Source organism: Passer domesticus, unplaced genomic scaffold, assembly GCF_036417665.1.
Source record: "Passer domesticus isolate bPasDom1 unplaced genomic scaffold, bPasDom1.hap1 HAP1_SCAFFOLD_51, whole genome shotgun sequence".
Classification (NCBI taxonomy): domain Eukaryota; kingdom Metazoa; phylum Chordata; class Aves; order Passeriformes; family Passeridae; genus Passer; species Passer domesticus.
Window position 1 is genome coordinate 256,251 of NW_026990161.1, and position 15,152 is coordinate 271,402.

Genomic DNA, 15,152 nt, shown 5'->3' on the forward strand with positions numbered 1-15,152 from the left:
AGTCCAAGAGAAGAACTTGCTCAAGCACAGATGCAGAAAGAGTGCAGTTCTCAGTGCAATGCTCTGGGTCAGATCGTTTTCCATAAGTACCTACAAGCTCCAGATTCCCCAAGAGTGTGGTTTATTGAAGCAACAGGACAGCAATCTCAGGATTGCTGCTGAGTGGGGGCACTGCCTACCAAGTTTTGATGTGAGAGAGGACAGTAAAGACAGATTATAGTAGTGAGATCTACCTGTCTGTCTGTCTGTCTGTCTATCTATCTATCTATCTATCTATGTAACTTTTACATAATTGAATCTTCCCATCTCTGGGCCAAGGATGTTGGAGGTGCAAACCTCACCTAAAGCATCCCTTTCAGGAGAGGATTAGAGACATGTTCCGTGTACCAGTTCTGAACAGGCAGAGATGTTTCCCCCTCCAGATATGGGTTTTTTCCCCTCAAAGCTGTTTTCCTCCTCTGGCCTCTTCTGCCCTGAAGTCCCCACTTAATTTTTTTAATTTCTGCTTGTCCTAGTTAGGTGGAACAATTCCATGGTTAGGTGCTGTTTGGTGACTCTGGTCATACATGCATTACACGACACACGGTTTCCTTCACTGGCATCCACTGGGGTGTGTAAGTGCATTTGTTAATTGGGCCTTATGAGAGTGAGAGTCTCTGTTACTGCTGGTCAGAATTCTCAGTTGACAAAAGAGGGAGAAAAAACACCTTGGTCCTCTTCCATATACTGACGTGGCTGTAGAGGCTCTGTGACATACATCAAAGTATCTTTGCATGCATCCCTATCTCCTGAATGACGAGGATTTCTAACAAGAGTGTAGACGTCAGGAAGGCAGGAATGCTGGTGCAGGCCCGAGGAGAACGTGAACTGCAGAAGTGTCTCTCACAAGGAGTGAGCTCAGCCAGGAAGCCACCTGCAGAGCCAGGATGGAGCTGTGGGACAGGGCTGGGTGTCAGTCACTACTGAAAGACAAAGAGGACATGGCAGGAGCAGAGGGAGGCCCTCACCAGAGCCTTGAGGAATGCCACACCTTCCCTGTCAGCTGCCTGACAGGCTGTTGGAGCTTCAGTCCCAGATGGCCCCTGATTGTAGTGCCAGGATCACTTTGGAATCTGTGCCTCCCCACGGGCAGAGAATGACCCAGGAGAGCATCAGCACAGTGCCTTGGGAATGTGTGAGCCCATCAGCCTTTGAGTCTTGGCTCACAAATATCACACAGGAAGTCGAAACCCATCGTCTCTTGCTTTCTGTGCAGGTTCTTGTAGAGAAAGAGCAGGAGCAGACTGCTTATCAAAGATGCCATGCCAGGCTCAGGGAGAGCTGTTCCCAGCCCGAGAGCAGGAAGAGCAGCTCAGGCCACAGGTGGAAGAGCCACAGCAGAATGGCCAGGTAAGTCTGACTGGCCAGGTGACAGAGGGAAGGGCAGGAAGAGGGGCATAAAATTGAGCTCTTGGGACTGAGGAGGCCAGGAGTCCCACAGGCACTGAAAGCACAGAGCCTTGGAATCTGCAGAGATCAGCACTGGGACAGGAGGTTTGCAGTGGAAGCAGAGGTGGGTAGGGAAGCAGAAAGACGTGGCTGAATAGATGTGATTTTGAGGCTGCAAGAGGAAAAAGCTGAGCCTGATGGCAGCTCCCAGTCACTTGCTCTGCATTTGTGTGCACAGGACATCAAGGCAGAGCCACAAGCAGAGCTGCCTGAAGCTCAGAGTGCCATCATGGCAGTGAAGAGAAAGAACAAGGAAGACATGAGAAGAATTCAAGAGAAGATGAATCTCCATCAGCACAGGGGTGACCAACAAAACCAGGTGAGAGAAAGAATGGCAGCCACTCCACTCATGAAACTTCCTCTCCATTGTTGTTTACAAACCATCAAGGAAGATGTGCAGGCAGAGCTGCAGGAATCTGAGGCTAGGAACAAGGCAAGGGAGAAGAGGCTGGAAGAAGAAATGAAAATCATCAGAGAGAAAGTTAATCACCTCCCTCAGGCTCTACAAAAGCAATGGAGTGAAGGAGGGACAGCCACTGCAGTCACCAAACTGATGCTTTCTGCCCTTCTTGCCTTTCAGTGCAGAGCAGCAGGGAGTGGGGCCGTGCCTCTGAGTGCCATCCTGCTCTAGTATATATCACAGTTACTCTGAAGGACATTTCCTGCTGTGCTGGATCTCAAGTGCTGCCCTGGACAGTGGGACTTGTTCTTTGGCTTTTGGCCAGCAATCATCCAAATTGATTCCTGCTGGCATGTTCCTGCTCTCTCTGTTTCTTTACAGGGGGAACATGGTGACCCAGATGGAGGACTGAAACAAGCTGTCTGTATCCCTTGTAAATTTGTTCTTTCCCTTTGCTTACAGTCAATGACTCTTGGCTGATAGGGACAAGCTGTAGTCTCTGATTGCTTTGTTCTCTGACTTGAGGTGCAAGTGTTGACATCTCACCTGGCAGACCGCAAAGACTTCCGGAAAACAACTGGCAATGAAGGGCCCCAAGGTTGGTGTGAGGCACAGGAACTGTCCCCACCAGAAGTGCTACAGGTTCAGCACACCTCCATGGGCTCTGGCACTAAACCTGCTGCTGCAGCAGCGTTACCTGGGGGAATCTATTCTGTTGAACCTGGGAATTCGAGCTGGGGCAGTTTGTTCATCTCCAGGTCTGACATCAGCATGGCTGCTCCGAAACCGGAGATTGAGAAGTACCTGGAGATACTGGGTTAGTGTGGCGTATTTCTTGTCTGAGGGACAGTGTACTCTGTGCAGGTGTCAGCACAGCTGTACCAAATGCTCCTCCTGAGTCTGGTGTCCCACTGGGGACATTCAAGACTCCCCAGAGGAAGTGCTGTGCTCTGAGGCAGCGAGGGAGCGCTCTGAGTGTTCCTGCTGCCTCTGAGGGCAGCTTGGACTGGCTTGGCTTTGCCTGAGCTTCCCTCTCTGCTAAAGGCTGAAGCAGCAATTGTTCTTGAACCAGATGAAGGCTGTGGACTAGCAAATCATCTGGACAAGTCCTGTGTGCTAGTGGCCAAACTGAACACAATTTTTAGCTTCTTAAATTCTCCTTAGATTCCTGACTCCCAAATAGTCATCAGAGCAAACAAACCTCACAGAAGTTGACTGGTTTTGGAGTTTTGTCTTTTTGGCTGGGGATTTATTTTTGTCATTTTGGTTGGGGGGAAGGGTTGTTGTTTTGTTTTGCTTATTTTTGTGGGGTTTGTTTGTTTGTTTTCTTTTGGTTTGTTTTTGCTATTGTGGTTGTTACTATTGTTACCCAGCTGACCACAAAGGGCTCAGAGTCCCTGACAGTGGGGCTGCCTTTTGTATCTCCTGGAAGCTCGGATCTCTGCTTAAAACTGAGCATCTTCTATTTTGTTTCCCTCAGAGAGAATGGTGACCATGGAAAACCCTGTGATTAAATACACAGAAAGGGGATGTATTGGCAGCGGGTGAGTCCAAACGCAGTTACTTCTGCACAACCATGGGCCAGGAGGTTTTCTGGTGGAAATGTCTACCCAGCATGAAGTCAGGCCAGCTGGAAACATCTTCACACACTGGGGATAGATTGTCCCATCTCTCAGTGCTGCTCAGAATTTGTGAGTGTGCTCAGAGTGCTTTGTCAGAGACATCTTCATGCTGCCGAGGTCTTGCCTGCATCAAGGAGCAGGACCTGGAAGATCTCCTTGTCTCTCAAGTGTGGGACAGCTCTGTGTTAATTTCTTTAGCATTTCTGTATGTCTCACAATCATACTGACACACTAATGAAAAAAGAAGAATCTTGCTTGCCTGAAAGGGCAACCCCCTTATCAAAGCTGTCAGGTTACAGTTCTCAGGAACATTTCTTTCCCATGGTTTGCTGAAGGAAATAATCTGTGGTTAGGATAGGAACCACACAGTTTAGAAACTGAAACCCAAGATGAAAGAATAAACTCCCTTTAGGAGCTGAGGCAGTGAACCCCAGTGCTTCAGGAACAGGCGCAGTGCCCATGCACTTGAGAGGAAAATGCATCATCTGTCTTCTGGCAGAGCCCTCCTGCATCCTGCAGGTTCTGGGCATTTGCAGGAGACATCTCCTGTGTGGGCTGGCTTTCACTCCAAGAGCTAAACAGCTTCTCATTTCACTGCTTCTCTTTTGTTTCTAGGTCTTTTGGAGAGGTGGTTAGAGCACTCAAGAATGCCACAGGAGGAGAGAGAAATGTCAACAGCCCTGTGTTTTTTGTCTAGAATTTCATTATTTTCATGAAAACATGCATTCCCATCTGCACATTTTTGTGTTTCTAATTATTCATATACCAAAATACTTCTTTTTTAACTCTTTATTTATTGCAGTTGGTAATTTTTATGTCCTCATTCTTAAAAAAAATCCACAAGCCATTTTAGCCTCTGGCTCTCAAAGGTCGTTTCCTACCTGTCTGTTTTAAATCAGGGCTACAATTCTTTAATGGAATTGAGACAGGTCCAGGAAATGCACACCAGGCACACCAGTGATTCCTCTTGTAGAATGTCATGGCCCTGTCACAAGCCTCTTTTCTTTTCTTACCCACGCCCCCCCCCCCCCCCCCCATCAGCTCAACATTTAGTTGCAAACTTAAACAAGATGAGCAAAATAACAACATAACAACGCTGTTGTGGGCCTTTGGGATCACCCTTGCTGATCTTTCTGCTTTTTCAGTTGAGCAAGGCTCTGATCCAGGCAAAGAGATTTCACTTAGTGACACAGAACCATTTGGCTGGAACTCTGCTGATTTCTAGTAACAGCTGGAGGCCTGGATCTCCACAGGATGCTTTGGCTGTCCCAGGCTTTGTTGGCTTTTGGCTGCAAATACCATTGCCCTTGCTTTCTTATCCAGACATACCATGGCTTGGCAAAAACTGCCCAGTGGGCCATATTCCAAAGGCAGTTTGGGCTGGAGTTTGTGAAGGAAGGAGACCCTTATCCAATTGCAAACCACATTAAAAAATTTGTAAAAGAGAACTTCCCATCCTTAACAAATAACTGACAATTCAGAAGTGGACACAGAACTTATGTACAGAATGAAAAGGAAGGGAATTTTCCAATGGAGCTGTGGGTTCTGTAGTTTTTATTCTGACTCCCACTCACAGATAGCACTGGAGAAAGTCATGTCTTCTGCCTGCCATGAATTGTTTGGCTGCAACCATCAGAGGCATCAGGCTGGAGACAGGCTCGGCTGATGTTAGGAACAGGAGCTGCCCCAAGGAGAAAAGAATGAATGAACTTGTACCTCCCAAACCCATCTCCCCACAGGCTCAAGCAGGATTCCTTTGGTTCTCAGAAATACTCAGATATAGGGCTGAGAAGACCATTTGGATCTATGTGATCATGCCCAAGACCATGCTCATGCTGTTTGGGTTTTGCCATTTTTCTTTTCTATGTTTTCTGTATTCTTTGCACATATATTTGTAGCTCTGTGGGCTACTCTATTAGTGACTAGTTTTCCCAATACTTTTCCACGGCCTTTCCCTAAGCAGAAAGACAAACTTCCAGAGCTCCAAGCACTACCGGGGGGAGGTAGAAGGCCCCAGTGCTATCTTGGTTCTTCCTGGGACAGACCCCTCCAGGCAGCTGGTGGAGTCACCATCCCTGCAAGTGTTTCAGAAAAGACTGGACGTGACACTAGGTGCCGTGGTTTAGTTGAGGTGTTAGGGCATGGGCTGGACTCCATGATCTTGAAGGTGTCTTCCAACCCAGTGATTCTGTGATTCTGTGACTGAGGGAACTTTCCCTGCAGCCCTGGAAAGGGCTCTGGGAGCCCTTGGCCAAGGACGGGGATCAGGGCTCAGGGAAAAGCAGCAAAGGGCTCAAGGCGAAGGCGAGAGGGCAGAGCTGCCACAGCGTGGCCCAGCAAGAGCCTCATCTGCTCCTCCTCAGGCCGCACCATCCGCGCTGCCGTTTGCGGCGCCGGCGGCTCCTCTCGCTGCGGTGCTCCAGCGCGTCCCGGGGGCCGGGCCCGTCCTCTTCGGGAAGCGCCGGAGCCTCGGAGGCGAGCGGCTGCTGCTGCGGCCGGGCGGGGAGAGCTGCGGCCGCGGCCAAGGCACGGCGAGCTGCCGCTATGGCCGGCTCCTGCCGCGGCTCCTGCCCGGCGGGCACAGACACGGCCGAGGGCTGCCCGGGAGCTCCGTGCCGGTCCGCAGCGGGCCCGGCCGGGCTGCTGCTCTCCGCAGCCTCTGCCCGCCGCTGCCGGCCCCGCCGCACTCCCGCTGCCTCTGCCGCAGCCGGGCCCACACGGGAGGCGGCACATTCCGGCCGGCTCGCAAAAGCCCTGCCTGCAAACCCCCCGCATGGCCTCGGCTCAGGCACAGGCTGCCGGCATCCTCGCAGCTGCGAGCCGGGCCTGGCCGCTGCCGGCCTCGGGCAGAGCTCCCGCCTGTGTCTCCATGGCCGCGGCTGCTCGGCACAGCGGGCTGAGCACAGCCAGCGCCAGGAGCAGCTCTTCACGGGCCCGGGCTCCGGGCACTCCGAGCTGCAGGCAGCACAGAAAAGGGCTCTTTGTTTCACCTCCTCTTTCAGTGCTGCTAAGAATGTAGCCTGCAGCAAGCTGAGAACACCAGAGCACGGAGCCCTTTGCAGGCAGGGCTGTGTCTGCTGGAGGGGCAGAGGGAGCCCAGCAGGGATCAGACACAAACCAGCAGGGCACTGAGGAGCCCCTGTGGTGGCAGTGAGCAGCTCCGGGCTCTGGGCGCTGCTGCTGGCATTTTCTATTGAGCCATCTCCAAGGTCTTCTCTTGTGCTCTGTATTTCTAAGTGTCTTCCCTCTTGCTTCTTGGTTTTGCTTGTCTCCTGCACCTTCATTTCCCCAAATTTTCCTACCCTGTCAGCAGCGACCCCCATCCACAACTGCCTATGAAATATGAACCAAGCAGCTGGTTGTTCTACACATCAGCAATGTGTAGAATCCAATGGCTCAGGAATTCTTATGTCAGGGCCCTGTCTGTGCCTTATGCTTGTCAGCACCTCCTTCTCTGTGCAAAAACTAGTGATGAGTGGAGGTTTTTTGCCTAAGAGGTCCTGAGAAGCAAATGCTGTGCTGGGATTCTCATGAGTGGATCCATTAAGTTCATTGCTGGGAAACACAAAAGAATGCCAAGGCAGCAGATCAGCTGGGAGCTGGTCACTCCCTGCAAAGGGCTCAGGTATGATGTGGGAATACCACGTTCCAGGGTGGGCAAGAAGGATCAATGTGCTCAAGGTGCAGCTGCTGACGTTTGGGTTCACCTGGAGCACAGTCAGGGGTGGTGAGCACTGGAAGATCCAGCTGCAGTCCCCATCCATGTCCCTTTCAGTGATGGCTTGAGCCTGGATCCAGAGCGCCCTGGGGGGCTCCTGGGGCTGGCTTTGCACTCAGGGTGAGGATGGCCAGGAGCCACTGAGGCAGTGGGGACCAAGGCTGGGGCTCGTGGCCTGGCAGGTGTGGCTCTGGGGGCTGGGACATGCCAGGGCATGGCTCACTGCCACTGTCCTCCAGAGCCCTGGCTAGCTCTGTGATGCTCCAGGGGCAATGGCGAGAGCAGGGAAGTGGCTAGACTGGGGTTTTGCCTGAGGCAGAACCTCTAAGCCAGCCCAGCAGTAGAGACCCTGGAAGAGCCACGAGCACCGAGTGAAGGAGGCAGAGGAGGCTCTTCTGCAGTGCAAAGTCCAGCAAATTTATTAGGAGAGGCAAGGACAGGTTACACAGGACAGAACTGCCAAACGGGACCACAAGCTGAGCTCTCGCTCGGCTCTTGCTGTCTGCGAAGGTGCTGCGAGCTGTGGTGGCTGCACTCAGCCTTGGCTGGGAGGATGATCTGTTTTTAAAAACTCTTAAAACAGGGCGCAGGCACCATATAGTAACCAATAAATGAGTCTCAGGGTGTGGTTTTGAGGACTGCAACAAATCAGAACAAGGGGAGGACAGAGGGTTGGGATAGGGATTGGATCTTAGGGTGAGGGACAGGGAACTTTCTGGAACAAAGGGTAGGGTTTGGGCTGATGGACAGGGCAAAGGGGCCGGGTTGTTTTGCCAGACAGGGAAAAATCTGGGAAGGAGGGAGGGGATTCCTGGAGGGCCAGTTGGGTAGGAGGGCATAAGGCAGGGGAGAAACTAACTGTGATAACTCGGGGAACACCTGAACATACGACAAGCTAATAGAACATTGGACTCAATAAACTAACACGCCGCAACCCAGGAATTGAGGCTCTCAGCAGCTGCGAGGTGGCAGTGTTAGAACACGCAGCAGCTGGGGGAAGCCATCTCTCAGCTCTTGCTGTGTGGGAAGGTGCTGCGAGCTGTGGTGGCTGCACTCAGCCTTGGCTGGGAGGATCATCTGTACCAGGGAGAGCAGAAAGCTGCCATGGTGAGCAGAACATGCTCAGAGCACTGCAGTGCAGAGAATGATACTGCCCCTGAAGTGCAAAAAGCGTGAAAGTGTAGAATTCTGTGCAGCACTGTGGTACAAATTTTCTCTTCTAGGACATGTCCCTTTTTGTATTCTGTAGACAAATTATCAGGATTTATAGAATACATTGGGGCTTTTTCATAAGGGTTTTGGGAGAACTCTCAAGTTTATTTTTATTTGTATTTTACATCCAGCATTTATACGGATTTTTCTTATTGTTCTTTTGTAAGTATTTAGGGAACAAATATGCAAGCATTTTTAATCCCTTGGGATATTGTGATTTGTATCCTCAGAAAGAGAACCTTGTTGAACAAGTGTGAAGACACCAAGACAGGGAAAATAGCATAAAAGTGTTTTAAAACAGGGCATATATTGAGGACTGCAGAACTGAGTAATTCCTCCAAGGGGGGAATTAGCAAGGTATATTACCAAGAGTTATTGCCAAGATACTTCCTGAAATCAAGGGAAATGTGACCTGCAGCCATACAAAGTACAGCCAAAGCAAATGAAAACCCTTTGGAAAAGAGGGAATGTTGCCAGTGATATCAATCTGCTGGGATAACTGAGGGATGCCCACCATCCTTGCACTGCATTCCTCAGTATCTGCAGTGTGCTTTCTTCCAATTTCTGTCAAGTGAAAAAGCAGCTGCCATTGCTTTATGTTAACTTCAGTTCTTAGGAGAATTACCAAGCACCATAAATGTTTTTTGTAGCTGAGCAGGACTTGAGTTTCCCAAAATCTTCTACAAAGCAGAAAGGAACCACACAGTTACTTCTGCTGATGATAGTGAAGGGTTTCGTGAAAGGAGATGTATGAGAACATTGCATTCTAAAACTTCCACATTCAAGAAAACATGAGTGCACTTAGAATAAAACATACAAGGCTAGCATAACATCAGAACAGGATAAAACGAAATTACTAGACAGGAAGTGATGTATCAGAAATTAAATGTTTAATTTCTGATACATCTGCATGCATTTGCAAGCTAAAACAGAAAAAGAAAGACAGATAAAAAGGAATGAAGGTTTTAAAATTGCACTGTGCAGGAGAGTAAACCACCAGTGTAAACAGAGCTGAGAGATTCAGCTTGGAGTTGTATTAGAGTGGAATCCATTCACTGAAGGTTTCTGGTGCACACAAGTGCACCAGACTGAGATAAAAAGGAGCAAAGTTTAATTTCTGAAAGCCATTTAGATTCCTGGAAGCATTGTCTAGAGATCTAAAAAGCTAAAGCCTCAGAGAATCTGAACCTAAAACCTCCCCAAATCAATTGATAAGGTAGGATGGGCACATCTCTGCTGTTTTCAGAGTCAATGAAACTGACAAGGAGAGTCTGGAAATTAGGAATGCCAACCCAGATTTTATCTGCATTACTTTAAGAACACCTTAATAAGGCACATTAGGAACTCAACACTAACATTCTCACTCTGCTCTATTTACTTTACTTTGAATACAGGCTGGTGGAAGGAGAGATCTGGCTTTAATTTCTCCCCAAGTTACCTGTTGCACTTTCAGGTTAGGAGTACACGTTAAATGCAGCTAATCACTCTCTCTATCCATGAATATTCCACTAGTGAACTGACATATAGAAACATCCTTCTTATCTTTGTACCTTCCTAAGTGGTGCCCTAATGAACTGGAGACTTGCATAAATCACACAGAACATCTCCAGAATTGCTGAAATGAACATTTAATTCCACTACAAGGGGTTCTGAGAAAACACTCCACAGGATCACTGAACAAACTCAAGCTTGGAAGAGAAATATTCATTTTAGCACTGATCAAGGGGAAAGAAAAAGAAATGCTGCAAAAATTCCAAGTGGAAGATAAGGAGAAAGACAGGGAGCAGAGGAAGAACAAGGCCCTGTCAGATGAGCGGTGGAAGGTAACTTTGTGCCCCAGCGCTGTCAGAGGACGTTCCCTGTCATTGGTGCAAGCAGCTGGAGACAGAAATACTGCTTGATTTGGGGGCCACAGTCTAGGTAAGTGCAGAGGTGGTTCAATAACGTGACATGAGGGAGTTCCCCCAGAGCAACTGGGATGCCTGAAAGAAGTGAACAGCTCACCACAGCCTGGCCCGCTTGGCTGCTTTTCCTTCTGACCCTCCTGGGGAGGCTCTGACATTTCCTCTTCCCTGATGGAAGTGCAGCTGCTGCCAAGGGAAACGTCCCCATACTGACTCAGTGTTCCCTTTGCTTCCCAGATGTCCCATCTGCTGTCCCTGTCCAGGAGAGCTGCTCTGCACGGGAGGAGGAGACCGAGGGAGAGCCTGGGAACATGGGGGGCTGCAATCCCTGCTGATCTGGTTCTGTTTATGGATGGGTAGAGTTAGACTTGGATAGTTACAAGTGTAGGGATATTTACATACATTGAATGATATTTGTATAGATATTATGAACGTGTATCTAGTTGCATTTATGGATGTATGTTATGTATGTATATATATGTTTTTGTGTGTGTGTAAACATATATAAAAACATAGATATGTATGCAGTTATATATATGTGTACCTATGTTCACTTTACGTCCCTGCTTTGTTATATTCACATATGTGTACAGTTGTACAGCTCTATAGTTCCACTGTTACAGTTAGATGGATTTTTCTATTGGTACACTGATATTTGTATTTATAGATAGGATTCTTAAGAATATGTTTACATATGTCTTACTATATGTCATATGTAACACTTAATATATATTTACACTGCACATTGTTGTGGTGTATTTAATTCTATTGAAACGCGTATGGATTTGTACAGTTCTGAAATTGTGTTCATTTAGTTCTAGGCCTAGGGTTATTTAGAGAGGAATATTGATATTCCTGTGTTTGTGTATGGGCTGTTCAGTTGTAGTAATTTGTAATCAATTTAGTTGTTAAGCTTTGATTGATATTTGTTTCTAATTAGTGTTTGTAGAGTGTTTCAGTACATTAGGTTTTTTTAACTGTATTTGATATTTGTAAATATTTACATTGCATGATAGTAGGAAAAAATTTGTTTTGCAACCTTAAATTGATATTTGTATGTTGACATCGCCAGTGTAGCAATTTATAAAAATTTCATTTTTTTAACCTAAGTTGATTTTTGTGTATTTATTTAGTGTTGCAGCGCTGCAGGGTGGTAGAAATGCTGCAATCTTCTTGGAGGCGTCTCCTTCATAAGCCGCTCAGCGGAAGGCCACGAGAACAGCCATTTCCAGTCCATGCACATGCACACGCCACAGACAGCTCAGCACAGGAAGGCAGGAAGGGTCTTTGCATGGCATATTCCAGCAAGGGTTTTACTGTATCCAGCACGCCAGAGGGACCAGAGACAAAAGACCAAACCATGTGGTCTGCAGGACTTCAGTGTGGGGTCAGTGACCGGTGACCTGAGGGCACAGGGGCGGGCACAGGGCAGGGCCAAAGGCAGCAACCTGTAGGGGGATGAGGGATGAATAATTGGGGTGGGCGGTGTCAGCTGGCCAGTGGGGGAGGCAATCTGATGTGGATTGGCAGAAGTGCTGCAGAGCGTCAGGGGTTAAGTCTTCTCTATCAGCCTAGGTGGGGAAAACTCTGTGATCTGATCTTCCTTGAGGGGGAGGAGTCAGAGGATTCCACAATTCCCCTGTTTTTTCTTACTATGAAGATTTCCCCAGTGGATCTCTGCAGACACTTAACTAAACAGGGAAACATGAGTAAAAACAATGATTGCAACCCGAAAAATTCCTCTAACAAATGATGAAACCTATCCTGTCAACCCCCATTGTCTGAAAAGTTCATTGATGCCATCTGGGTTCTTCTCAACTTTTAAGTCCTTTACTTGCTCCCTCAGCTCTGGATGTTTAGATGGATGGATGTTGGGTGTGAAGAAATTTGAAGCAGTACATCCTTTCAAAGTTGTGGCAGCTGTGTCCATGGTGACCAGTGAAAAGTGTATTGCTGCTGGTTTTAGAGTGTTACATGCTTGGTGTTATTAGCATTTGGTAGCAGCTCAGTGCTTAGGAGGTAGCACTGGTTTGCTTACTGAGCAAGCACTTTCGATTCTCTTAGCATTTATTTTTTTAAGTTTTTGCAGCATTAACCCCAGGGACCAATATTGAGGCTTCTATTTTCTTTTTTCTGCCTCAAAAATCAATATTGTTTCTGCAGCCAGATTTGAACTGATGGAAAAATCTCTTGTGCTTAATTTTTTTGGTCACGAATTATGGTAATGCTAGGTGCTAGCAGAGCAGGTTTCCCCAAGTCACAGGGTGTTTTGACCATGGCACCATTTATTTGCTGGTGGGGAGTAAGGTTTCCAAGAGGCTTCATGGGAGAACAGGGCTCCCTCAGAGGTAATTTCTCAGAGAACAACCTGTAAATAGAATACATTGGCAAGAAAAAAATTAAATTGTGATAGGCTGCAAGATTTAGTAAAGATTGAGTATTTGCAAATTTCAATTCACAGATTTGTTACATCCAGACTACACAGAGAGACAAAACTGTATTTAGTTGCACATCCTTTTAGTAAGGCTGTTAGAGGGTTTTACCTCTCTGCTTTCCAATGGTTTTAAAGACTTGATATTCTTAAGACAAATTTACTGGGGTCTTCCAACTACCCTTATAAAAAGGAGACACAGTTGTGCTGTTAGAATATAACAGAATGTTGAAAACTGAAAGCATTCTTAAAAGCTTGCAAAAAATAACTATAAAAGAAGCTATGCCTTCTTAAAAAAAATTATTTTTATTTTATCAGATGACTTGCGTGTGTTTGAGCAATTGCACATTGGTATATATCTTTGCATGAAATTCACACATGTAGAACACAAAGTCTTATAAACTTCTGAAGATGCTGCAGCTGCTGAGGTTTGGGTTCACCTGGAGCACAGTCAGGGGTGGTGAGCACTGGAAGATCCAGCTGCAGTCCCCATCCATGTCCCTTTCAGTGATGGCTTGAGGGTGTCTCAGCCTGGATCCAGAGCACCCTGGGGGGCTCCTGGGGCTGGCTTTGCACTCAGGGTGAGGATGGCCAGGAGCCACTGAGGCCGGCAGTGGGGACCAAGGCTGGGGCTCATGGCCGGGCAGGTGTGGCTCTGGGGGCTGGGACATGCCAGGGCAGGGGTCACAGTGGGAGCTGTGAGCAGGGGCACAGCCAGATTGGCAGCTGAGTGACATGGTTCTGCTGGCTGTGACATCACAGAGGAGAGGTCACACTGACCTCTGTGTCAGGAGCAGCTCTGGGCAGTTGGATTCTGGCAGCCAGTGAGTGCACATGCAGGGAAAATGCTGGTCTGGACGGGGGCTGGGAAAGGTGCCCTGGGGATTTAAAGCCAGAGTGAGAGCTGGGACCCTCAGGGCAGGGCACTGTCCCCAGGGCTGAGGGAAGTGGGGCTTGGGGCTCTCAATGTGGCAGGTGCCCAGAGAGGCTCTGGGGACATTGCAGGTGTCACCAGCTCCCTGGTCCCTCCCAGCCAGACATGCTGAGCCCCCTTTCTCCCACCAGGCCATGTCTCCAACACTGGCCTTCATCCTGGCCCTGTTATTCACCCCCAGTGGGTTGAAAGCAGACATGAAAATTGATAAAGATGCGGTCAGGCGGATCCGGGAGCGCGAGGAATTTCTGCATCGGGAGATGACTCGGCTCCTGCGGGAGGTGGATGACAACAATTCCATCATGGAAAGCCTGCTCCTTTCTGTACGACAGCTGCTGTGGCTGCCTTGGCTGACCATAGCTGGGCAGAAAGGGAATCCAGCAATTGAAAGGAATGAAGCTGAAAGGATGCAAGAGCGCAAGGAGTATCTGCAGCAGGAAATGACTCGGCTCCTGCAGGAGATTGATGGCAACAATTCCATCATGGAAAGCTTTTTCCTTTGTCTATGGCAGCTGCTGTGGCTGCCTCTGCTCCCTCTGGCCTTCTGGCTGGTCACGAGATGGAAGTGTGGCTCTGCCAGACACAGCACGCAGGAGGAATCCATCAGCAAGATGAATATTGTCAGGGTGAAGTTCAGCAGCAAGGAGAAGGTGAGTGAGCATGAGAAGGACAAGGGTGCAGACAGGGGTGGCAGCATTTTGGCTGTGCCCAGCCCATTCACCAATGGGCAGATCCAGGACAAGGCGGGAGGGGGCTGTGAGCAAACTGATCTCATTGGGAATGTTCCTCCTCATTTCTGTGGGATCAAATTGGACAGTCCCTAAAGGTCACTACCAAGCCCAGCTGTTCTGTGATTCTGTGATTCTGCAGCAGGGCCTGCCCAGCACGAAGGTGCTGCAGGAGCTGGTGGACGAGCTCCTGGGTGTCTGCCGAGTGCTCTCCTGGAGGAGCTTCATGCCGGAGCTGCACCCAGCTGCCGGGACGGACACCAGCCCCGCAGCCTGCAGCGTCCAGGAGAGCAGCAGCAGCTACCGCACGCTGGTCATCCTGCGGCCACCCCCCGGCCACTGCTTCAGCCCGGAGAGCACCAAGCGGCCGCCAGCCAGGCGCATCCGTGTGGCGCTGGAGTGCCTGTGCTCCGGGGAGCAGCTGCTGGGGCACACGTGCTTCCTGCACGCCGCTGGTGGCCAGCTGCCCACGGATCAGGAGTGGTACCTGCTGGACACCCTCTGCACGGGCTCCTACTTGGACCTGCAGAAAGTCACCCGCTGGGTGCAGATGTTGGTGCTGTCGGCCTGGCCGCTTCTGCCGCAGTCGCGCCACTGCCAGCTCACGGCGCTGCCCTCCAGCAAGTCCTGCAGCTTCCGGCTGAGCGGCGCCTCTGGCCTGCACTGCAGCATTGAGATGGCTCTGGCCGTGCAGCTCGGCAGCTCAGGGGCCTGC

The 15,152-nt window shown here is 49.2% G+C and overlaps 1 protein-coding gene across 1 annotated transcript; it reads left to right on the plus strand.

Annotated features, from left to right (window-relative positions):
* The first annotated feature begins 10,874 nt into the window (after window positions 1-10,874).
* Window positions 10,875-14,577, plus strand: LOC135292836 (uncharacterized). Its single transcript, XM_064406906.1, has 2 exons — window positions 10,875-11,731; window positions 13,841-14,577. The coding sequence occupies exons 1-2, from the start codon at window positions 11,504-11,506 to the stop codon at window positions 14,531-14,533; spliced, it is 921 nt and encodes a 306-aa protein (XP_064262976.1). The 5' UTR covers window positions 10,875-11,503; the 3' UTR covers window positions 14,534-14,577.
* The last annotated feature ends 575 nt before the right edge of the window (window positions 14,578-15,152 follow it).